The sequence below is a fragment of the Erithacus rubecula genome, assembly GCF_903797595.1.
Source record: "Erithacus rubecula genome assembly, chromosome: 10".
NCBI classification, from domain to species: Eukaryota; Metazoa; Chordata; class Aves; order Passeriformes; family Muscicapidae; genus Erithacus; species Erithacus rubecula.
Genome location: NC_136662.1, coordinates 11,386,079 through 11,412,348, shown reverse-complemented (window position 1 = coordinate 11,412,348; position 26,270 = coordinate 11,386,079). Strand labels below are relative to the sequence as shown.

Sequence of the window (26,270 nt, the reverse complement as noted above, 5' to 3'; positions counted from 1 at the left end):
GGAAAGCTTCTGCCATGGCAGCTCCATTGTTTTATGTTCAACACTGATTTTCTTATAGCTGTGGAACTGCCTTTTACTGATTAATGAGATGTATATTATTAAAATTATTATTCTTACATCTGAGAGGGTGCAGCATCAGAAGAATTTAAAGAAAAGGTGATTGTAGTATGCAGTTCAGTTAAACAAAATATGTTGGACGTACCTAAATATGTGAATTAAGAATGAAGTTTTCTCTGTAGTCATGATGGAACTGACAGTCTTGCTGATGAAAGTATATTGTTTTAGGTGCCAAAGCAGAAGTACAGAATTTCAACAAAAACAAACAGAGTTTATGATATCACTGAAAGAAAGGTATGGAAACAAGTATATTTTTAGAATGTGTTTAATGGTGGCAACATCAGAAATGCATTTTGTAACAGCATTCATATAGTGGCTTGATTCAAAGGCAAATATGTTTGGTTCTTATGAAAATAATTTTCACAAACAGAACATGAAAATTTTTGTGCACTTCACTTCCCAGATGATATCTGTGGTGAGACAAAATATACTTAAGCTTAAACATCACATGGAAAGTTCTGCTTGGATAGCAGTTTGAAGGTGGTACAGCTGATCTGTTAAAGGCATTTGTGAAAAAGTGTTCTTTATTTTGCTCCAGCATAGTCAGTGAGCTTTAGTAGGGTCCAAATGCACATCCTTTGCAATTACTGACGTTGGAAGTAATGTAGTTCTATTTGCATCTTATATATTCCTTAGTGTTGTTTTTGGAGGACTTTCTGACATGAAACTGAACTCCTCACAAAATGTTTCTTTCTGGAAGCATATTCACATATGTAATTGCATTAAAGTCATCTTTGCCAGTTCACAGGATATGCAATCACCTAAAGACACTTAGATCCTAAATTGTAAGATAAATGTTTTCAGTTACTAAACACCTGAATTTTATTGTCTTTCAAACTGTATGAACAGCATATTGGGTTATGGGTTGCTCTTTGAACAGTTCGGTTTGTTGGGGTTTTTTAAAATTATTGTTATAAAGAATCCAACACAGGTTGGCTTCTCAGTATGTAATGAAAGTGCAGAAAGCAGAAAATTGGGGAAGAAGAAGAAGTTAAATGTGGTTTGTGGGGCACAAGAGAGACCTGTTTGATAGGTTGGGTTTCTCATGTGAGCTAAAAATCTGACCGTAGGCTTGAAAAAAAGTGTGTTTTGGTACCTAATTTTACAGGCATTAAAAGCAATTACTTTTGTACCTTTCTGTGTATTAAAGTTGGCCTTAATAATGTTTTCTTGCTTTCTCTCATTGCCAGTGCTTTTGCAGCAACTTTTGCTACAGAGCATCTAAATATTTTGAAGCTCAAATTTCCAAAAGTCCAGTATGGATGAGAGAAGAAGAAGAGTAAGTATAATCTTACATATTCATTGCACCTTTTGAGAATATTATTTCCCTGTTCATCTGCAGTGGTAATTGAGTAGCTGCAGCACGTCAAAATGACTGGCTGAAGCAGAGGTAGCTGATGTTAACATGTTAGCTTAGCATGGTGTTTGTTCATCACATCTACTTAGCAGGCATGACCATGTTAGTTTAGAGGGCAGACTAGTCAGGAATAACAGTTAACTCCTATGAACTTTAAAATGTACTTACTAGGATTGAATTTTTACAAACTGTTTAATGTACAGGATAAATGAATCTTAAGCTTAGACAGTGAATGCTTGCATCTGAAAGCAGTCTATAATATGAAGAGGTTGTTTATCCAATCTAAATTTCTGATTGCCCATTTCTTGTTCTTCCTGCAATGTATGTTTTTGGAACAGGGTATGCAGTCCATGTTCCCAGCTTAAGAAACATGGGCCTGCAGATAATCAGTGGAACCAATGGGTGTCACTGTTGAACAATAAAGACTTGCATGGAGAATTTTCAGCAAATTTATTCGGTTTTCATTGTCCAATACACTACTTTTAATGGTGTCCTGGTTTTCAACAAAAGGGACTAGCTGGATTTATATGAGCTATATGAGATACATGATCAATGAGAGAAGAGCTTTAGAGCAGCCTCATCAGATCTGAGGTATTCTAGTAGATAAAGACCACAACCTCCATTTAAAACTCCAAAGAAGAATTATATGGAGCTAATAATTTAAGTCACTTTGTTTTCACCTTTAGTTTTCATACTCTTTGTTTATTGATATGAGTGGTGCATCTTTCCTCTGGGGTCTTTTGCATACTGAAAGGTATTAGTGCACTGACTTGCATTTAGTGCCTGTTTAAAAGGTTTTCTTTCAGTCATAGGACACATGAGATTTTTAACATTTTTGGATAAGAGGAATAGGACTGTGATGCTGCCTCATAACTGAATTGAAGTAGATTAATTGCAAGCAGAGCTTTGGAAAGAAACTTGTCAGAATCTAGTAAACTTGTCAGAATTTAGTAATGGTTTTAGTTTCTGGAAACCTTTGAAAACAATTTTCTTAAATATAACTTGATAGTCTAATTTTTAACAAATTAAAATTTAAAATAAGTAAAAATATCCTGAATATTCATATTTTTACATTAATTGGAAAATTTCCCTATCAATAGCCCAGTATTGTATTTACTGTAGGAACACATAAGGCCCCATATGATCTATGAGGATCTTGGCATATTCACTTATTTGAAGAAGAGACCAAAGGGTGATCTGAAAGCAGTATGCAACTAGTAGAAAAAAGTTAGAAATATTACAGAGCCAAGCTATTCTTGATTGATGGCCACAGATAATCACATGAATGGTTCAGGTTGGAAAACTAATGTATTAAGGTTATGGTGGAATGAAACAGGATACTCATCAATGTTTTGAAATTTCTATCTTTGGAGGTTTTAAAGATTTAAACTTCATGAATTTGTGGCTGACCTAATCTAGTGCTGCTGACAGTTGCATTTCAAGCAGGAGATCAGCCTAGAGCCTTGCAGAGGTCCTTTCTGACAGCCCTTTGTGTGACTTGGTGACTGGGATAAATTCTGTTCACTGTAACAGTATTGTGCTGCAGTCACGTGAATCACACTCCCCATGCACAAATCTGCTCTTGCTAGCCTTGTTTTGAACAGAGTATGTTGGACTGGAAGATCCTCAGATGTCCCTTCCAAACTCAACTATTTTTGTATTTTATGTGTATTTCAAGAGAATAGATTTAGCAGGAAAAAATTAATTCTGTGTCTTCTTTTTTCAGACCACCAGACATAGAGCTGCTGAAGGAGGGATGGAGGTACACTGAACAATTCTTTTTGTTGTTAGGTTAGCTAAAAATTTTAGCATCATAGCAGATGAAAAGGGAATCTGATTTGCTGTGTTACAAAAAAGACCTATGCAAACATTTTTTTTCCTTTTGTGATTCTAGCCCAGCATATTTGATCTGTATGATTTAGTGTACAGCTGCTCTTGGATTGTGTGTCTTAATTGAGCCTGTTGAAATCTGAAACAAATGCACTGTTTGTACTTTGAATATTTTATGCCATCTAGTCTTTATAAAGAAAATTGTGCCAATTATATGTGATGAAAGCTTCTATATGTCTTAATCTAAAAGTTCTGTATCAGCCAAAATGAAATCACACTACTCTGTCATCTCACTGTACCTCGCTGTGTGTTGTGCACCTTTCTGTTTGTTTTCTTTTGCAACATGTTGCCATTAGGTGGCAAGCTTATATATGCTGAAACAGCTCAGCTGTCTCACTGATTTAAGGGCACTATATTCCTCTATATATTTGCATGCCTGTCTTCATTTTGAAATTGCACTATTCATGATGTTGTCCAACATTATTCTGCTCTCTTTAATAATATCTCGTTTATACTGTTCTTTTTTAACTACCAATAATCAGCTGAGAACTCCCTTCTTTAAATAGTCTCTATACTTGTCATTTTGATTGTAGAATAGTACAACTCTTAGAGTTCAAGCAGACTTTTAGAAGAGAACTAATGATTATTAAAGCAAAAAATTTACACTTCTGCTATAAGGGGGAAAATGCTTTTTTTATCATTCTTACTTGAGAATGAAAAGCTATTACAGGTAAAAGCCATTTCTTATTTCACTGATGACTTGTGTTTTCTTCTGTAGTGGACAGTCTGGAGAAGAGGTGAAACTACGTGATGAAGTAATTAAAGTATCTGACATTGAAAATCCTAGGATATCTTCGGATCCATGTGAATCTGGTTCTCATGACACAGCCAGTGACAGCAGTACTGATACTGAACAAGGATTTATTTCTTCTGTCCTGCCAGGAAGTCAATCAAGTTCAACCAGTTTTGCACAGCAATTGCACAGAAAAAGCAGCTTCAAAAAGAAGCATGCTCAGAAAGTCCATGCCAGCCCTAAAACTGAAGATGCAGATGTGGTAGAAGCCACTGAACAACTCTCTCATTGTAAATTCGACACTCAGGAAGAAAGACATGCTTGCTCAGTTCATAATGAAGTAACTGCACCACCTTCAAGCAATAGTGCTCCTGGGAAATCAGGTGCATCAGTAATCTTTGAAAATACGTGTGGATCACAGATAGTTTTTCTAGGTGTGAGCAAAAGAGGAGCAGAACATCTTAAAAGAACACTGGCTAACTCTACAGAACGTAAAAACCCTGAACTGAGGCATCCAGTTAATTCCAAAGGCAGTTTACTAGAAGTGCTTAGGCAAACACTTATGGAATGGAGAACTGAGGAAACTTTAAAATTTCTCTATGGCCCAAACTATACTTCTTTGTGCTCATCAGAGTGCATAGCATCTGTCAACCAGGAGACTGAAGAACTTGATGAGGATGACTTAGATACAGCTGATGATTTTGACACTGTTACTGTAAGGGACTCTGAAAGCAGTTTGAATTACTCTTTACCTTTCACAGGCTCAGGTGGAATAGTTAAGCCTGTGCCTAGTTATGAAAAGTTAAAAGAAGAAACAGAGTTCCTAGAACTCCGAGTGAAAGAGTTCTATAAAGGAAGGTGCGTCTTGGCTGAAGAGGCAGCAACACCAGCACAAGCAGGGGAACATCCAAGCAAAGACAAAGTAAGTGTCTGGTGGAGCAGTGTGGAAGTTGTATGAATAGACCTTCAAAGAGTTAGTGCTTTGTTTCTGCTATCATAAGTGGATAAGTATCTCACAGGGAGAAAAAGAAAATTCTGTTCACTCTGTACTGTATGGTGCATCAGATTATGCAAGTGTCTGCCCATTAAGAAGTTTGTTGTTTTTTGTTTTTTGTTTTTTTAGTTCAGAGATAAGAGTTATTAAATGTTTCAGTATTTGTTGACTATCTGTGACTTTTTTGATGTACTGACTTTAAATAAACACTAGGTTATAGCTTAAAGTTTCTTGTCTAATACAGGATGATCATCAAGAAGATCTCACCTTCCCCCTTGTGGATTCAAATGCACAAATGCAGATTAGGAAGGGAATCGTCCTTGATAAACTGAGAAAAGCGTAAGTACCCTTTACTTAGGTGAGTGCCAGTCTAAAGTTGGTGCTCATTGCTCATTGTTTTAAGTAACTGTCCAAGGATGGGCCTGGCTCTTTCTAGGTGGCTCTAGTTATAACTTAAGCCCATTATTGCCTTAAAGGATTTACTTATTTCTGAAAAAAACTGTACTAGAGTTGCAGGTGTCAATTTGCACAAGCTGTAGGTACCAACAGCTTAAGTTTAGACTGAAAAATTTGAAATTGAGAGGAGTGCAGATATTTGTCTTGTACATTAAGCATACTGTTACTTGTAAACAAATCTTTGTTATTGTTAAAGCACAGGTCTTACAAAGATAGCTTCTAATGCATGTTTGGGTGGCTAGTATCAGTATGCCTCTACCTACAACCACTAAAGGCCCTCAGAACTGGATCTTAAAACTTCACAAACATCACACCTTCTTCACATACATAAAAAAGCTTTGGACATTCCTGATATAGCTGTTAGAATTATTAAATTGTCAAAGTCGGGAGGACCACGAAAATATTGTCAAAGCAGTGCAGATGTAAATGAGTGTTTGAAGGTCATGATTCTGTTGATTTTGGTGGGGGTATTTACTTTTCTGTCAGTGTAGCTTGTGTTACCTAGCTAAACTAGGTTTTGCAGAAGGTTTTTTTAATTTTTTTTAAGCTTAAAAACCTCACAACCAACCCCTACGTCCCCACCAAAATAAAAATAAAATCCTTTCTGTTTTTCTCTACATGCACTGTGTGTGGATAGGCCACAAACATGGAATCAAAGCATTCCCCAAGTGTCTTGTCTGTAAGTGTTGATTGTTTTAAATTCCCTGAGCAGTCGTCCTGTCACAATCAAGAATTTTCATTGTGATAAAGCAATTAATATGTCCAACATCGTAAGAGTCCTGTATTCAGTTTTTGTAAAATGTGCAATCTTCCAGAATACTGATGTGTTATGTGCATATAAATGCAAATCACCAGATATTCAAATGCAAGAGAATTTTAACTATTAAACAAGTAAATAGAGACAAAAGTTTAATCCTAAATTTGAAAAACATAGGATGTTATTTCCATTGTTTGGGAATCTTGACCACTAGTTAGAGTATGTGCAGTTTGTGTGATCTGTCTCTTTTTGTGCACAGATAAGTAGGGAGGAAACCTGTCTTTTTCTCTCTTCTGAAATTTTCTGATAACTATCATCTGGATTTCAACTATCAGACTGAAAGTGAACTGATATTTCTGTTGCATGTGTGAGTCTGAGGTTAGCAGGTATATTGTGTGAATATCTTTTTTAGACATGCAGTTTCCTTTTGTATTGATATTTTTAACCTAAGTAAATATCAACCTTCAAAAAATGTGTGCGGCCTGTAGTTCTAATCTTCATAATTGTAAATATTTTTCAGAACTGAAACGTGAAATTAGTAAGTATATTTATGTAAGTATGTAGAGCTCTATTTAAATCTTCACGTTCACACTGAACTAGAGCATCTTAATTTAAAAATCAAGCAGTTGCAAAGTGAAGATGGTGGCCCAAACAGCACACAAAGAGAGCTGAAATGAAAACCACAGGCCTGATCTACTGCAAAAAGTCAATCTCTTTTCCATTTTACTAACTTGGATAAGCTTTGGTGGAAGTCCTACTTGAGAAGAAATGAGAAAGAGGGGAAAATGTATATTGACTGGTGTCTTTTGCCTTCTAGATTATCTGCAGTTTTGGGCCCTCTTCACATTACTTCAGGTGATGTTTATACAGAGCTAAAAAATCTTGTCAAAACTTTCCAGTGAGTATTTACTTAGAGATTCTTATAAATTGATGAATTAAACATGCATGTTGAATGATTTGTGATTTGTGCACAAAGAAGGCCCTGTTGCAGATTTACCTTTCTCTAGCTGTGTGTTCATGTAGGTAATGTCACATTCCCTGTGGACTAACAAGTCAGCCCTTTCCCTGCTCCTGACAGTGGCTAGGTCACCAGGAGTATTTGTAGATTTTTAAAAACTAGGCCAGTGGTCTCTGGAGGATGCTGGTGAGTCTTTTAAAGGTTCTGCTACCTCGTCACCTCCTATTAAGCATGAGTTTCTGAGATCTGTCCCTTTCTTTTGCTCTGACTCCCTGCAGCTGGGCTAAATGGTTTTAATCTGATTAATAATTTTTGCCACTAACTTTTAGAGTCAATCACTCGGATCTGTCTTGTTCCTGATTTCAAAGGGAAGTAGATCTAGTGGGGCACTTCTATTACCACAGGTGAAGTTCCTGCTTCAGTCAGTAGGACTAAAGACAGTATATGGAAACAGTGAGATAAAGAAGGAGGGAAAACCAAACTTATCTGAACATTTTTAGGTTTTGTTTGGGAGACAACTCTCATAACCTGGACCTAAATTGTATCCTGCATCCTCAAGTATTGTCAGAAAAAGAGCAACAGCAGTTGCTAACTGTGTGTACGTTGTCCCTCTTGAAACATTCCTCCCACATCCTCAGCTTGCATGAGATTTACATGTAAATTTTCCAAAACTCATTCATGTAGCATTTGCCACAAGGAGTCTAGGCTTTGGTGAATAGAAACACAGCTCTACCTGATTCCTTATGATTTACCCCATGTCTGAGGGATGCCACTAAAACACAGATGTCTCTGCAAGATTTTTTATTGTGGAAGATTCTTCCTCTCTGGTATCTCTTTTTAATAAAAACCTTGATACTATTTGAATTTGGTTCTGTGATTGTAGTCTTTTAAGTTCTGATTCACCTTTTATTTTACCTACACCACTGAAACCAGTGAAAATATTTTTATATATAGTGTATAGACACCTATTGTTTGAGATCTTTGTGTCTTAAAACAGTTTCGTTGTTCTGCAGTTTAAATGCTTAATAGTCACTTCAGCTTATGGATTGATAAACCTGGAGAAACTATATTTGGTGTCTTTCAAACTACTTATGATTGAGTATCTTAGAAGGCCCAGATGTTCTCAAAAACAGAGCTCCTATTTTAAATAATTTTTACTATTCAAAGACAATGGGGCATATATGTAAATATATATATATATATAAATATATATAATATAAAGTTTTCAGTGGTTTATAGCAAATGAGATGTGAAACCAAAATAGACTTCTAAAACACAGGTATATGTATGTATATACATACTTTGGGTTTATAGAATAGAACCAAATCAAATTTATTTGGACTTTAACCGAATACCTGGTTCATGTAGCCATAATTGATCATAATTTAAAGGTCTCCCCTAATCTTAGTTTTGATCTTAGATAACATTTTGTGAGTTTATTTTTGTGCCTTTTTTTGTTAGGAAGTAAGTTGAAGGTAATGGTAGGGGTTCTCTTACTTTGGAGATTCCAGATGAGCTCCTTAGAAATTAAGGATTCTGGGTGGGGATCGTTAAAGACAATTTTGGTTGCTATACAAGAGTTTTAAAATATAATAATATAATATATCTCAAAATAACTGGAGTTTTGTTGTCACTGATAGCAAAATAATACAAAAATACAGGAAATAAGGAAGCAATAAAAACCTTTGGGCGCTTTTTCTGTCGTGCATTACTGATGTGGAAGGGTCTATTGGTACACAAGAGCTAGCTCATGGATATTAAGATGAAGATATAGACTTGAATCTCCAGTTTGGTATGTGGGTTTAAGTATTTAATATTAGTAGTCTCTTAAGTTTCAGGTTGAATGCTTTGGCAGGGAGACTTGGAATAAATTTTAAAAGGTATTTGTATTTACAGGGTATAGAAATTCAGGTGTTATTTTCTTTGGTAATGGGGTTCAAATGTTTAATGATGATACAGGAGCACTGATAAATGCTTGTGCTCTTTCCTGCTTTTTGTACTGAAGTTATTTCAGGCTGATGAGCTTACCAATAAGGGTAGTAGATAAAACACATGGCTGTAGCAGAGCTTAGCTGAAGGAGGGTAAAAGAGCATGTGGTGAACTAAGCAACAACGATTTTCAGCTCCATTGGTTTTTAAAGGAACACTTGCAGTTCAGCCTCCTTTGGGCAGCATTTTATTCAATCACCACTGCTAAGAAACACACTAGAGAGATCTCAAGAGACATTTTAGAATGGTTAGAGCTCTTCCCAAACAAAGTCCCTCAGTGCCTGTAAGCTTTTGTTAGGAAAACTGAGATGTCAAATAATTCTCCAGAGTGTGTAAAGGCACTTTGTTAAAAGATCAAGAGAAAATTATCTTCTTATATATAAACTGAGGATAAATTATTTTGAGTATGTGGTTGAGTTTTTTTAAGAGATCATACTTAATTTTGAAAATAGAATTCTATCTGTATTTTATGGTTGCAAGTATTTAAATTACTATTATGGAGCTTATCATTGACATTGAACTCTACCAATGAATCAGATGTGAGATGTATTAAAGACTTCTTGTTACAACTTGGTTTTATCATGTATCCAAGACAGTCTTCTAGCTTTTAAGTATGTATCTTAACATATAAGTTATCTGGCATATTCATTTATTAATACCTATTTTACCTGCTATCCTTGTTAAGCGGAATTTTAAGTTCTGGGTTTGAAGTCAATCAGTAGGACTTAGTTGTAGACAAAGTTCTGTGTGGAAATAGAGGCATATCAGGATGTTAATGACTTTTTCTCAAGTAATTAGGCTTCTTTCGAAGGAAGCCTAAAGTTAAATAGTGACCTATTTTTGCTGGTTCACATCAGACTAAATTATATTACATTATGTAAATACATTGCTGTTTTCCAGGAGGTAGAAAAGTTGTCTTTTATGGTTAAATTTGTCTAGTTGAAACCTAAAGAAAAACAATATATGCTTCAGTATTTGCCTGTGCTGCCCTGGGTTAGTTAAACTTCCCTCATCTTAGTGCAAGTTTTTAAAAAAGACAGGTAGCTGAGGTCTCCTAAAGCCATGACTTTGCATCCTAATCCCATTAGTCAGTTTCCTGATTTACAGAATGGGCAGATTCTTGAACTGCAGTTAGATATGCCCATACCTGGGAATCTGAATGTAGGAAGGAAAGGCTGCTGTGTTTGCAAAGATGCTGAGTTTAGTTTTCCTTTACTCTGGATTTCTACAATTTTCCTACTGGAGTTCCCTTGCTTTGCAGGCTGGGCACTAATCTGTTATCAGGATGTTATTTGAAATGGAATTTTTATGCATCTTGCTCTTTAGTCCTTTAAGCTGGAAGCTTCTGCCTCTTGGATCCATGTGCTCAGTCAGGCTCCCTGATGGAGTGTGACAACCATGTGGCTGCTGCTGGGTGGCTGCAGTGTGTCTTGCTGGAGTGAACCACAAGACCCACAAACCAGCAACTAAGCAACCCACACAGCTATTTGGGATCATCCAACTTTCCTAGCTTGCATATCCTGCCCTACACGGGCCAAGAAAGTGGGCACATTCTATTTTGGGAAGTTGCATGTTGTTTTCTTTCTCTAGGTAGGTGAAGGAGAATTTGGTCAAACTCTTTAATAGGAAAGATTTTACTGCAAAACTCAATTCACACATACAAAGTTTCGTACAGTTTTAACATTTCCACGTTATATTTTTAGGACAGAAATCTAGTGACCTCTTTCATGGAATGTTCTGAAGTAAAAGTTTTGGCTAGAGGCAAGACAAAGAATTAATGAACTATTTTTACAGAGGCCCTGCAGTTCCCTGTTTTTTGAAAGCTTTGCTCTTCAGAGGCCTTGGTGTTGACATAGGGCTTGTTTGAAAGTGACTGCCCTTCCACTGCTCCTTATTATTTAAGGCTTCACACCTGTAGGTTGCTTGCTTTACTCTGATCTCTCTGAAATGTTTTTTTTTTCCAGCTGTACAAGTGTTATAGGACAGGTGGTGTACTGAGAGGTTACTCAGTTGCAGAAGCCTGACTGTTCAGCCATTGCAGTGACTATAGTACATCAGCAGATCCATACTGCTGTGTCCTGCTGCTTATCTGTGTCTTTTGACTACCTCCTTCAGAAATAGCATATTGATGGCAGTGACTAGTGTTCAGACCTTGCCAATCAATACTAACATTGGATGAGAGTTAATTGACACAAATAACTGCATCTCTCGCTTTGTGTACCAGAATGACACCTTCCTGTGCTCTAATCAATAATAACTCCTTGTAAAGCATTGAAATAAAGCTACTTTCTCTATTTGACAGAGTTTCCCCAGGTGGCCTGGAACTGTCTCTTTCATTGTGTTTCATCATAACAGATTAACTGGAATGTTACATATGAATTGCCTGTCAAGATGATTCCATCAGGCATTTCTTGGTAGTGTTTATCACTGTCATCAGTGTTGAGTCAAGATGTTCAGCCTTTGTTTTGTCTCTTACTCTGTAGCCAGGAAAATGTAACAGTTTACCAGGTACAAACTTTGTTGCCAGCTAAATCCATTAGCTATTTCAAATAATAATTGCTGAAATGAACCTTTTAATAACAGATATAATCAGTATTTGCCAGAACTGTTGGTTCTGGTTTAATGTAACAATTCCTGTGTATGTAGTGCAAAACATTGCTTTTCCTTTCATAATTGAACAAAACTCAGATTGTAGAGACGCTGCTTGAGAAATTATTGCTTCAAAATCTTATTCTGGTTTGAAGACTTGGAGATTTGAGGAGAAAAATGGGATAATATTGCTTTGATCATTACAAATTTATTTTATTAATTTTTAGTATCTTTCTGAAATAGAGAAATGCAAACAAATACTATAAAAGACCTTACTGAAACTACAATTTTAATGACCATTTTGAATATAATTTTGATGAATTACATACTAGAATTTGAATTATAACAATGACAAGCACAAATACTTTTGCTTTCTCAAATTTTAGCTTGTTTGTTTGTTTTGGGTAACAATATACTTGCCTGAAGTAATTTTTTTTTTTAAAGTAATCTTATTGAGGAAAAAAACCCTGGTTTTGAATTTATTGCCAGAGAGGAGCTTGCTGAACATGAAATATCTTCACCAGTACCTGTAGGAGTGGGTATGAGTGACAGGGTATCTTCATTCTGGATCTGAATTTGTACAAGATTATGGAAGGGAAACTGAAAGCAAGAAGGAAGCAAACATAGGGAGGCACTTGCCCCTCAGTGTATCTGTTGGATGGTACCATCTTTCTGATTACAATGAAATATGCTGGCTCTTTTGGGTGCCTGCATAGCTACAGCTTCATTTTTGTCTGTGACTTTTCCATGAAATTGCTTGTTTTGACCACCAAGGGTCATGCCTAAATTGAGACAGCAGTTCACAGATGAATTGTTTTAACACGGATTAGTACTTGACTTAAAGCAGATCTGGTTTTTTAGGCACTTCAGCCGAAAGGGTCAGCTGGTATTCAGTGCAGCAGCACTTTATTTGAACACCCATGTGGTTCTTTATTCACACCTCATTTATATTTATATGGGTCTTATATTTGCTCTGGTTCCCATTGCATAAGTTGGAATTCTGGATTTCCATTTTAAAAACAAGAATCATCAGAGCATTGTCACTGCCACCTTATAAAATTCAGTCTGTGTCCATATCAGCTATTACAGTAAAACTGGGTCTGAAGCTAACAGGAGGGAAAAACTAAGTGTAAGAAGGTCCAGCTTTACAGAAACTCATGTGCAGTTCTGGAGAATTCCCCAGTGGGTATGAGTGAGAGCTGGCCCTCACAGCAGCCAGGACTATTTGTGGGCAATTTAAAAGAAATAGCTTCTGTTCAGTCTTCCCTATCCCACTTTCATGTAGAAAAAGGGGACATTGGAAATTCTGCAGTTCCTTCATTAGAGAATGAAGCTTGAGAGCTGGTGAATTCCTCAGATACAACTGTTACTGCTTCTTTATAATTCAGTGTACTAATGTTAGAATCAAAGTTTAGCTGTTAAAATCTGCTTACTTTTACTCTGAAATGTACTGATTTTTTAAAAATTATTTTTCAGGTTAACGAGCAGAAATATTATCCACAAAATGCCTGAATGGACTCTCATTGCTATTGTTTTGTTATCTGTGTAAGTATCCTTAAATGTCAAATATTCTTATGTGCAACTGTCTTATTATCCAATTGGAACAAGACGTAATTTTCAGGTAAAAGAAAAGAAAGATTTCATTAAACTAACTGTGGAATCAACAGAAGTATTTCTTTCATGCATATGAACAAAATTTTCTCGACAAAACAGAATTTTCCCCCTTACATCAAATGTTATCATTGGACAAATTTATGCTAAAAAACTAAAAGCTAAGCTTTAGGGGATTTTAAAGAGGCCTTGCAGGATAAAACAGGAACATAATTCACCCTTTTCCATTTGCTGTTGACATATATTCTTTCCCTCTCTCACATTAGGACAAAATGACATGTATATTGTATTATTTCTTTGGCATAACTGTTAGGCTTTTCATTTCTCATTTTGCTTCTAATTTCTTAAAGGGTTTCACTTTTATGATTAAACTTAAATTATTTCTATAAAGATATGTGTGCTTTTAAATAGGTGTAAGTATTCTTATAGAGGTGAAGTCTCTTTTAGCAGGAGTATTTCTCCTAAAGAATACTGGAATCCAGTATTTATTTTTATGAGGATTAGCTTTGTTGGTTAAGGTTACAATACTACAGTGCCTACAGTCCTCCTAAGCTTAGTTTTACTTACTGTATAATTCTTTTCAATGATTTCCCTCATGGGAAGCCTGATTGTATTACAGTGTCTTTCAGTAAATTCTACACAGAAGCATGATCTGTAAAAGCTGTATCCACATGCATGGAGTTCCTTATTTGTATTTTGCAAAGTTAAAGACACAAACTTTGCAGTGTCTTAAACAGACTCAAATTTATATTAAAAGGTGAACTAGCATTAAATGTTTAAGAAATCACTGGTGGTTTCACAGTGTCAGGCTCTGACTTCCATTAAGGTTAAACCATCAACCAATCTTTGTATGTCTTGAGCTTGAATTACGAGATTGCAGAAATCTTCATTCCAGAGTCTGTTCATTACTGCTCTGCTGCTGCTGCTTTTGGGCTTCCTGGGTCACTGGAGCCTGTAGGACAGAGAGGTACTTACAGACATTCACAGGTCAGGAAGTATTGTGGACCAGCCTCATGGCATGCCCAGCACTGCACTTATTTCCTTGATATTGCTTCAGTCTGACACATTGTTCTGGCTCTGCTGTCCCAAGGAAGACAGTACCAGCAGGCATTAGAGCAGGCTTCAGCGAGCCTTACATCTGTGTCACCCAGCCAGATAGCGCTCAAATGATTCATTAAATCAGAACACAGAAAGTAACTTTACTTGAATGCCTTGGCATAAATTTTTTATCAACTATAAGAACAAATCTTTTGTCATTTTTACTATATATTCTTATGGTTGAATTGGTAATTTGTGAAACAGATCTTATGAATTTTTCAAGTAGTTTCTGTACAGTTAAGGAAATGGTGTCTCTTTTTGATCAGAAGTTAAAATATGTAGCTGGTCTCTGCATATGATGAGCTGTAAATGTTTACATAAGGAATGATTGTTTTACAGCTGCTTTAAAATGTTGTACAAGTAGCAGGCAGTCCTGGTAACAGTCAGTATAAGCAGAGAACCAAGTCTCTTTTTACTTTTGCTTACTAATGGTCCATCCCTAAAGAAATTAATTATATTTGATCACAAAAAGAGTAGATATTATTTGTAGTATTAGTGAAATAATAAATAAAACCTCTGCTGATTTCTGCTTATTGTAAGGTTCTTGCAAGCTCATGAACCTGAGATTTTTAACAACTCTCAGCTGCCTCTTAGGACAGAATGTGGAAGAGTGTAGGTGGAATAGAATGAGGAATTAAGAAGGATTTAGAGGAATTATGATTCCTCTAATAAGATGATGCATGTTACATTATTTCCAGAAAGACTAAAGTAGAACACTTAATTATCTGGAAATTCTAATCAAGCTTGAGTGTTCAGTGGAAGCCAAGACTGCAGGGAAAGGCTATTGAGGACCTGGTAACTCCTCACAGGTCCTCACTCAGACCCTTTCTCATGTCCTGCGGTCTGCCAAGGAACTTGTCATATGTTGCTAATAATTCTCATAAAAACAATTACATTCTATTTAAGTCCTCTCCCTTAGTTGTACTGAGACATTATGCACATTGTAGGACATCCAATACTCAGATCACAGAGTTGTGTGGGCCTGAGTCAGAATGGGTCTTTAGTAGCTTCAGTCACACTTTAACATTTATTCACAGGTCTTGACCTGGTTTCAGACATAGGGCAACTATTTTACTGCCAACACTAACCAGTAAAGCTGCATAAGCAACACCCTGGTAGAGGATAATGCTTCCCCTTCCCAGGTGGGTGCAAGACCATACTATAGGTATCCCAGGGTAAAGGGATTGCAGAAGGCAAAGTGAGCATGGGTTCCAAGTAAACCTAAAAAAAAAAAAATCTAAGACTTCAAGTATTTTTTGTTTTGTGTTAAAGGGTGCAAGGTTGTTTTGTTTCAAGTAGCAACTGTTGGACTTTGCTTGCACCCTATTTTGTGCATCAGTGTTGTGGCTCACCACTTCCTTCTCAAACATATATGGCTAATATCTGCTGAGACTTGGTGTGCTTAACTTCACAGTGCACTTTCAGAGTGCCCCAACCCTTTTTGTGATAAGGTACTGGACAGAGCAACTGTTAGCATTGCTGCTGTATTGCATTCTAGTGTATTGTGGTATGATCACAGTCTCCTCTCTTTGTGTGAATGTGGATATTAACTCTTGGTAGGATACACCTACACCATAATGGATATCATTAATGCCTCATTTTGGTGCTTAAATTAGACCTTAGGCACACTTTCTAGTCTGGAGGTCCTTGAAAAGCTGCTGAAAGTACTTAGGTGCCCTTGAGTCTACTGATTACTAAAGAAACCTGGGCTTCTCATTTATTGAAATAAAGAGCCTGGAGCTGGACAGTGCAGCATGTCTCAAAGTATAAAATGTTGGAGATTTCAACAGTGGAGTATTTCATGTTCCTGGTGAACAGTTGGATTTATTCAATCAAATTATTATATAAAATATGAACACAGCCAGTCTCTGCCTTTATTGAAAATCTAGCCTGAGGCACTCCTATGAATATAGTGCATTCAGCAATGCTGAATCGACCTTGTTAGAGCACACTGACAGCCAGAGATTTATGTTCAAACAGTGGTACTCATGCCTGTTGTAGAGTGGGTGACTCTTAAAAATTATCTGTACATCAAATTTCTTAATTATTTGTAATCTGTAGTAGTAATTTTGGCATTGGTGGATTTTTCTTTCTTCCTGTTATGTTGTTTACTGTGTTAAATAGAATTTTGTTCTAGTAATAGCTGCTTTATAATGTATTCTAAATTAGAATGCAGAAGTTGCATCTTTTTCTGCCAAAGAACTTTGCGAGATACCAAATGAAGCAGATAAATAGATATAAATACAATAGTTCAAGAAAGAATGGAGAAAGCAGTGGGAAGATTGGTTGCTGTACAAGCACGGGCACTTTCTGTTTTTAGTGTATACCCCTGGCACAGACTAATGGAAAGCTTTCAAGATATTTTCAGGAAATGTCTGCTTTCATCTTACTTATCTGAGCTCGCTGGTTCCAGTGAACTGTGGTCAGCTTCATCTACAAAGCCTATGCAAAAGGTTCCCCCGCTAAAAGCTTTGAAGCATTTCAAAATGTTCTGGGATTAGTTTATAAGCATTTGGCTGCAGGATTTAAACAAACTCAAAATGACCATGATCACTAAACAAAAGCCGTCATTATATGTGTGCAGCCACTTTAGATAAATGTGTCATGTGGAGATGTACTCTAGAGGTTTACTCTCTTGGAGATAACAGTTCAGGAACTGGAGAATCTTGGGTTCAAGTATGTGTTTTTACTCCTCTGCACACGAGAACACATCTATTGCTCAGCACTGACATTTCTAAATCGTTTTAAGAGGAATTTAGATGTTTCTGATATCACTACTGTGTTCTTATATGAAAGTCTGTGAATGTTTGAAATTTATTAATCTAATGTACAAATGCATATAGGATATGAATCAGACTTGCAGAGTGACTCTTTTTCCTGCAGAAACCACATACAAGTCAGCTGGATGATATTTTATTTAGCATGTCTGATGATGGAAGTTTGGTTCCAGGTTTCACTGAGAAAAATAATTTATCATTAATCTGGAAACGTTTTCTATTTTGAAACAGAGCTTGCAGGACTAAGAATTCAAAGAGTCTTTACAAAAGTATATGAATGTGGTTATAGTGTATGTTTATCTGTTATAGACTTATATTATTGTGTGAAATAGAGAAAAGGCAACTTTGTCTTAATTAAAAAATATCTTCCTTTTTTCTCATAATTTTAGGTTGTTGTTTGGTAAATGTGAATTCAAACAGATTTTTTTATTAAGCAGTTCTCAAGTCTTTTAAGCAGTTTTTTCTATTAAGCTTGCTTGTTATCATTAATTTCTAAGAAAACTTGAAGCTGCTTCTTTGGCATATTGTGGACATATGGTCAGTATTATATTAGTTCCTTCTGGCGTGTTCCAGTATTATTTAGGAAACACATAACACAGTACAGTACCATGAGCGATTTCATTGTTGTTGATTGTGATATTAGTCAGTGCCAACTTTAATTAAATATCTTCCTCTTTCATAAGGGAGAAAATAGAAGAAACTTTAACAATTTCCAGGAAGGTGTTTCTCCTGGAACAAAAACACCCACAGTTGCTGCAGTGATGTTACGCAGGAAGTGAGACTGTGAATTTCATTGCAGCCCATACAGCTGCAGTCTTTTCCATGCTGGTATTCTCATGGGTAACCTTCTAAATGGGACGTCTGCATGTGCTGTGTAACTTTCATTTATGCCCAGCACAGCCTCTCTGAGTCCAGGATATTTGCAGTGTTGGAGCTTGGCTTCATCAGCAGGAGTGGAGCCGTAGCACACGCTGTGTCCTGGACTCTTGCTGCATGGATTTAGGAGGGTTGGCTCAAGAAGCTGTCATCTCTGCACCTGACAGCTCTGCTGCCCAGTGCAGGGGAAGAGCAGGGGCATGGCTGTCTGCCAAGTGTCTTGGAAATCCCTCCAAGAGATAAAAATCTGCATGTTCTCAGCAGCTCTACGTGTGGGCATTCAGACTGACACCATGCACAACCAGCAGAGCTGGTGTACAAAGTGAATCACCAGCTATAAATTGTCCCTCGTGGTGATGTTCTGACAAATCTTTTTGTTAGAATCTAGAAGTACTTTTATGTGATCTGCTTCAGGCTGTTGGCAACTTTATATTCCAAATATACTTGTGAATTAAGAGTACAGTAGTAGGGAAAGTACTTTCTTCTGACACTTCATATTGTCCTTTTGTGTGAGTGAGTTGTTGCTCGTGTTTCAAGATCTGACACAGCGTGCTAGATTTCAGAAGGTTGTTTCAGCATGTTGACTCATTGAGGGGCTGACTTGGCCAGTGGAGTTCATGTCCCACTGAACTTTATGCCATAACTCTGATCAAGCAGATGGAGAAATTGCCCAGAGAGAGAACTGTTTTAAGTTTATGTTTCCTTAAAAGGTATGCATTTGGAAGATTTTTGTAATGTCATGTTTTTCCTTCTTCCATAATCAGTGCTTTGTTTATTGGAAGTCATGTCATAAGTAGTAGAGTGGCATAGAATAATTTGTATATAAAAAGCTGTACAGTAGCAGTAATATAGACAGCTCTGAACTAATGCTGCAACCAAGGCATTAGTAATTCACATTAACAGCTTCCCCAAACTTAGTTTTAAACTAAATGTATTTTAACTTCATCCACTGAGCAAACTGAAATGTTCATGTTTCAACTGAATTCTGCAACTATAGCCTATGAAAATATACTTGCTTCCTCATTAATAATTAATCTTAATATGCTCAATGCAAACATTTTTTTATCGTGAAACACTACCCATCTGTTCAAAGAAAAACATGACTGGCACACACTTGAATCTTTCATGTTCAGAGTTTTAATTTTATCTTAGTTAACTTCGTAAAGAACAGCCTACTTTAGTGGGGATATGACATAAAACAGTGGTTTTGACTAACAGGAAACTTCATTGTAAGACAGAAATCCGTATTAATTTGGCTTGTTTCTGAAACAGCCAAAAAAAAAAAAAAAGTAGAGATGCTCATCACTGGAAATATTAGTATAGCTAATATAGTGTGATCCCCAGATATTTTGTACCAGCAGAGTTTTTAGCATGGACTCTGAATTAATGTACTTGGTTCCATGCAGGTACTCATAATGGTGCCTCTAGTAGGCTGAATGGTGAGTCCTGTTCTTCTTTAGTAGTGAAATAAATTGTCCCTAAATTAGAAGTACTGTATTCCTTAACTCTTCTGGAGCCAGTATAACAGAAAAACATTGTTAAAAAAATCCCTATAAAAGAGCAGTACTGTTTGAAGATCTTATCATTCCTCTCTTATGGTGCTTGATGCAGATTTTGAAATGTGAAACCTTACAACACTAAGCAGTAAGGGTGTCTAGAAAGGCAATATTTCATTCCAGAGATTCTAATTTCCTTTGTCATATTGCTGTTGAAAATGTCAGGCTTGACATGATGGACAGTATTTTTTTTGTTAAGTGTATAATGGTTTTTAAGGAAGAAGAATTCTTAAGGTGAATAAAAACTATGAAAGCCCTGAAAATGCTACTTTATGATTGAATTATGTCTTAGAAAATAACCTTATTTGAATGATTGAGCCATTACAATTTGCTTGCATTAACAGTGCTTCACAGACCTATCTGAAAACCCAGCTGCCTATGTCATTTGGGGGAAATAGATACATTTAATTTTTCATATCAATAATTTTATATTGTATAATATTAGTGGTTCTATAGTATTCCACAGTGATCAGGAATAAACTAAAAATTACTTGGATGCATGAAATCTAGAGGAGAGAGGAGAAGATTAACTTAGAGAGGAGCCTAATTATTTTATAATAATTTATAGTGAGCAATGTACTGATGGAGACTTGGTTTTGTGTCCTGATACTGTAGGAATCAAATGCAAAGGCAGTTTGTACTTTTCACATTACTTCTTGAGATATGAAAACATTGTGACACCCAGTGGCACTCATCCAGCCTGGCAATTAAGTTCTGACCTGAAGTGAGATGTTAACAGTGAAGGCAAAAATATACTGTATTTTCTGAATTGTTTTCCATTGGTATTTATGAAAACAGAAAAATAGAGCTTATTTTGGAAGGGAAGGAAGGAAATGCATATCACCCAAAGATGATTTATAAACTGTTTCTCTAGACAGTAGGCTATGATAAAGCTCTCAGAATTCAAGACAATCCAAGCCAGTGGATTTAGCATCAGAGCAGGTGGTTCTTTTTGCACGTGTATAATCAAAATAAATACTGGGGATAAGAAGACTTCAACCAGTCAATTAACCAGAATGTTGTGTAAGTAAACATAATCCTATCTTCATAAAATTTTGCCTGGCACAATAAAAAGAATCTAGAACAATCATGTCTGTAGCAGTACATGTTCACTTCCCATTCCTCCCCACCAGGAAAAGTGTGCTTTACTTGGCTGATAGAAAACATAACCAACCAGCATGTGGAAGCTTATTGCAGAGACTGCAAAGTGTATGTGTATAATTGCATACTATACATGCAAAACCAACATCAGTGCAAAAAGTATAGATCCTTGGTTGTTTAGAGGCTTGGGATGCCAGCACATTTCATTTTGATGTATACTACACTTATACCCTGTGTTCCACAGAAATCCACATTTCTCTTTTCCACCCTCTGTCCATCTGAACATCTTAAGAAGACATTGAATAGATCTAATTAATTAATCATAAAACTCAGTATTTCTGAGGTGAAGTACTAGGGTTTTTAAAAAGTTGTAGCTGAGATTTGTGTGGCTCTTCATATTTGTTCCAAACCTCATCGCATATTCTGCTGGTTTTAGGCATGTGTTTAGTTCAGTGTACTTTCATAAATCAGTGTTAATAGTGCTCTTCTGCTGTAGAGCTGGTAAGATTGAGATTAAGGGTAGAAAAGTGATTTACTGGAGATCATCAAGCCAGTAGTAGATTAGGAAATAAAATAAGCAGGAAAAGGGTTTGGGGTTTTTTGGTTTGTTTTTCAAACCTACTGTGTGCTGATATTTCTGGGAAAAGATGCTTAAGAACCCATAACTTTTGGGGATTTCTAAGAACCTCATTTTGAGAGGTCCAAAACCACACTGGCATTTTTTTTTTTAAAACTGGGAAAGGTAAGTAGAAAAGTGTTGAGGTTGTTGCATTTAACTTCTGAATAAAAAAAATATTTGGACACAATGTAAGCAAGGCTATTCCTAGGATGTCTCTTTACTCAGCTGCATTATTCCAGGTGCTTGATCTGTATACTGGACTGTAATCAAGTTGCAATGTTAAAAAGTTGTGAAACTAAACTATGATCAATTTTATGATCATTGTTTCCCTAGTAACTGAGAACAGGTGACAGTTTATAAAGTCAAGTACTGGCATTATTTACCTAAGCATATTGCATTATAGCTGTTTTGACTTACTGCAAGTCAGTATATTTTTTTCTTTTCTGTTTTTTATTTTTTTCTTATATACCACTAAATGAATTGATAGGAATATCCATATGTGGAATAATGAAGTTCAAAAATGGATATATATATATATATATATATATATATATATATATACATACACATATATAGATAGGTATATAACTACGTTTAATTCATAAAATGTATCAATTTTGAGTATAAAGGCATCTTTTAGATATGAAATTGTTCTGCTGTATGTGTGCAAAAATTTACACAAAGGTATGTATTTTACAAAGTACTTAAGAGGTTCAGGTTCTCAAAAGTTTACATTTGAACATTCTTTAATCCAAGATTTACACCTGTGCTTAATTTCATGTAGCTAGGTAATCCAGATACTTCAGTGGCATAGATTCCAGTATTTGAGGGGTGTCACAGCAACACCTTGTGGAACATGAAAAGGAAAAGAAGACTGAAAAGGATGAGAGGATCAATTTTAAATTAAATTTTAAATGTACTAGATTTAAAATTTTGACTAAGTTAAAGAAGTGGGGGAAATGGGAATAAATGATCAAACTGAGAAGTACCTTTGATCTGTCAGCTGGTTAGCAGGAAACAAGCTTCAAATAAATGGAGCTCTTTAAACAAAGCCTGTCCTTGAAATGTGTACATAAGAAACTTAGATTTGTTAGGGAGAAACAGCTGATAGTGATTTCTTCTGGGTTCATGGCATTATGCTGATAAGCTAAATAAAAAATTTGTGGGACAAATTCCTGTATGGATGCAAGGGCTTTAAATAGCACATAGTATTGTAGATGTTCTAATGCTTTTTATCTGAACTAGTGTTGTAGTCATCTTTTGGAATATGGTAATGTAGATGTGTACCATCCTCCACTTGTTTTTTAGAAAATTGTCCTGTAGTCGTATCTGTTGTACAAAATAGTGAAACAAAGTCTGATTTGCTCAACTGTGCAGAAGACAACTCTGGATAAGGAACTACAGATGTTATTGAGCTGGGTTTGGTACTTCCTTAGTCTTCTTGTCTGGCTTGAAGTCTTTCTAATCCACTGTTAAAAAAATCTGGAAGTGCTATTTTGCATATATAATTGCCCAAGTAATTGTTTTTTGGCAGATCTATATGGTATTTGTGCTGATGGCATTCTTGGTAGTTATTTAAAAATTACTAAGTCTTTGAAAATAGAGTTCTTAAATATTACTATAGCAAGAGGCAAATAAAAAAAAAATCCATATTAATATTGTGGCTTTTAAGGAGTCATGCGTCCCAGAATTTTTGTCACTCCATTGTTAACAGCAAAATATTTCCAGAGTATTGGCTGTCATCTTTCTCATTGGACAGGCTAAGCCTGGATTAAAAACAGTATTTGCAGAGTACCTGATGAAGCCAAGTGCTTCATGTTACAGGATCAACATAATACTAGCAAATGCTTGCAGGCCATGTAATGTGATTTTCCACCTGCTGAATGTTCTGAAATGTGTAGTTCCTTTCCTGGACAACTGCTGAGGGAACTGACTCTATTCTGTATGTGCAGACATAAGGCCAAGACACTTGCTCAGAGGGAACATTGTAGGATGATCCTGTGTGAGAAAACCCAGTAGTGAGAAATTGCAATGTTGAAATAGTTGTAGAAAGCAATAGGCTTCCAAATTCTGAAATGAATAGAAATTGGTGCTATTGGTCAGTCATGGGGAGCTGAATATGGGAATAGTAAGAAATGCCGGTTACTTTATGAGCAGAGTTGTATTATATAATTAATTATGTTGTGGCAAAATACAGTGAGTTATGTGAACTGAAAGTTTCAGATTAGTTTAGCTAATTTTTCAGGCATTTTAAATTTTTTGCAGTTATTTCTCTGTAGAGAAAGGCATGTTATGCAAGTATGCAATGTACAGATCTGATACAAATGGCTGTAATGAATTGTCACACCATTTGATGATATGTTCACCATGAGTTCTTTGAACACATTATGGATTTTCAGACTTATTTTGGCTGTTCCTTTGCATCAGATTTCTATTTTGCCTGTAAAATTAATTACTGGCCTAATGATAGAAATTTTTTAATATATGAAGTTTTTTACTTGGCCTTCATTAAAAGTCAATTGTCATCTGTCTTTACAGAAGTTAATATTGTGAGGAAAGTCTGAATATACCTGAGATTTTTCTTTTTCTGTGTGTTTTTGTATCAGTGCAACATTACTATAAATTTTTTTCATTGCAGGATCTTTTTACAGCTGTCTGTTACTAGCAGCTGATAGAGTGACCTTAACTTTCAAGGGAGAGGAAGAAAGTGGCTAAACAATAAATCCTGATATTCATACAAATTGTTTGTTAAGTTAAAAAAAAAATCCCAAAGATCCAAAACATTTGCATTTTCTTAAATCCATTTAAAATTAACAATTTCTGTACCTGATAAGGTAGCTCTAAGTCTCCTCTCCTGCATAGTTTAGTTAAAATATTTAAATGCCTTCCAAAAATTTCATAATGCAGCTTAATGGAAAAACAAAAGTTTCTCCCATATGAAGGGAAAGACAATGACTGCTCCTATGGAATGTTAGAGTAGAGCCTGCAAAGTATTTTGCAAATGTCCACTGGACTTCCAAAGCTGTTATGAGGAGAGCATGGTGTGACATGAGGGACTTGTGCCCAAGTCCCTGCCCACAGTCCTGGAAGTGCTGGGGTTTGTTTGGGCTGCTGCAGCTTCAGCTGTGCCCCAGCCTGTTCTCTCCATTGCCACTTGCCTGTTTGGATACAACTAACACATTGGGGAGGAGAGGGTGGGGGTAAGAAGGGAAGAGAGAAAAGCAGGTCCATTGTCTTTTTTTTCAGTTGATAGTAAGCACTTCATCAAATGCTTAGATAACCATTGCTACTGTAGAAAGGCTTTCCTTTCACTATTAAGTCACATCCATCCAGTCCTATCTGGTTACACCACAAGTGAAATGTTGGCTCAAATAAAAGGGGATGGAAGTTGACTGTCATCTGGACAACTGTGTGAAAAGTGTGTGTGGAAGGTGAACTTTACATGAAGAAAAAATATTTTTTTGCATAACTATATACATATGTATATATATGTGTATAAATATTTATTGAAGAGACTTGTAGAAGCTGCATAGGAAAAAACAATGGTAGTGGAAATAATTAACAAAGTTAACTTTGAATGAACCTTAATTTTTGCTGTGTACTAGGATTATATAGGAATTCCAGCCGTTGATTTTGAATCACTGTTGGTAGCATTGATTTAACTGTAGTGGACAAAAATTTTAAAGCATGAATAATTTAGTTTCTGTTGCCATCAGAGGATTAAAGTGCCTGTGCTGGATTCTGTGGACAAGTCAGTACACAATAATGAAAGGAAGTTAAATAATAAATAAAACATAAGTTGCACTTCAGTTACAAAATTCTTGTCTTTATGATGAGAATAGGATCTTCAGGCTATATTTAAAACTAGACCAGAAGTGGCTTTTTTATTTCAGTAAGAAAATTGCCTGTTTATTTATGTCAGTTATTGCTGTTCAATACTGTGGGCTTTAGAGTGTTTTATCTTTCTTTAAGAAAGTATAATACAGAAATATGTTGGGGGAGATTACAGAAAAGTGCCCCTGAATGCCAGTCTCCTCTTTGACTGATTGGATATGGTAATAAAAGGCCCCAAACTAGAGACTACTTTAATTGCAGAGTTGCAAGTGACACTGATCATAATTACTTTCTTCAGTACTAGTATAGTTTAATTTAAAAGACTCAATTCCAAAGATATATTTAAATACTTTTGCATCTTGTTTGTAAGTTAGATGCTTCCAGGTCAAGATTGACTGTCAAATATTAATGCGTTCTAATGGAAATTGTTCACTCTGGAGACAGCCTTTTGCTTTTAAGGGTTTGGGGTTTTTTAATGTTGAGTTTTTTAAATCATGCTTGAAAAGTTATAAGAAACAAGTGGGGTTTGGGGTTTTTTTTCACTGAAACTGCGAACATAACAGCTAAATTACGTAAGTCGAGGCTGTCATATTTTCTAATTTCTGAAAATATGCTTAAATAGAGTAATTAAGTGTAACCGCTTAATTACACCAAAGTTAATAATTTTTAAGCTCCCTGAATCTTGGATCTTTATCTTACAGCTAGACTCATGTGCTTTAGATCAGCTTTCTGTTTAATACTAACTTTGGCCTGATGGATGCACCATGCTTTGGGATTTAAGATACTTTACTAACAAAATTGCAGTCCCTGGACAAGTGTACTGTATCTAGTGAGATACTGGAAGTGAGAGATTCTATCTCAAATTAAAGAAGCAGCCAATGTATTCTGAAGAACATGCAAAATTACAGCAATGATTTCAACTTACTCTCTCCAAATGCCTGGAGTGCCTTTGGGTAGG

At 35.9% G+C, this 26,270-nt stretch overlaps 1 protein-coding gene across 4 annotated transcripts in view; it reads left to right on the top strand.

The window, feature by feature from the left end:
• RPAP2 (RNA polymerase II associated protein 2) overlaps positions 1–26,270 on the top strand; it is a 56,407-nt gene that overhangs the window by 3,357 nt on the left and 26,780 nt on the right. For 2 of the 4 annotated variants that reach the window (XM_079313818.1, XM_079313819.1), the window contains exons 5-11: positions 286–351; positions 1,308–1,396; positions 3,201–3,236; positions 4,083–5,019; positions 5,336–5,430; positions 7,122–7,202; positions 13,317–13,385. In XM_079313818.1, coding sequence (XP_079169944.1) covers positions 286–351; positions 1,308–1,396; positions 3,201–3,236; positions 4,083–5,019; positions 5,336–5,430; positions 7,122–7,202; positions 13,317–13,385 — 1,373 coding nt within the window. Of the gene's footprint in view, positions 1–285; positions 352–1,307; positions 1,397–3,200; positions 3,237–4,082; positions 5,020–5,335; positions 5,431–7,121; positions 7,203–13,316; positions 13,386–15,586; positions 15,691–26,270 lie in introns of those variants that run through there. The other 2 variants (XM_079313821.1, XM_079313820.1) reach the window with 2 other exon arrangements.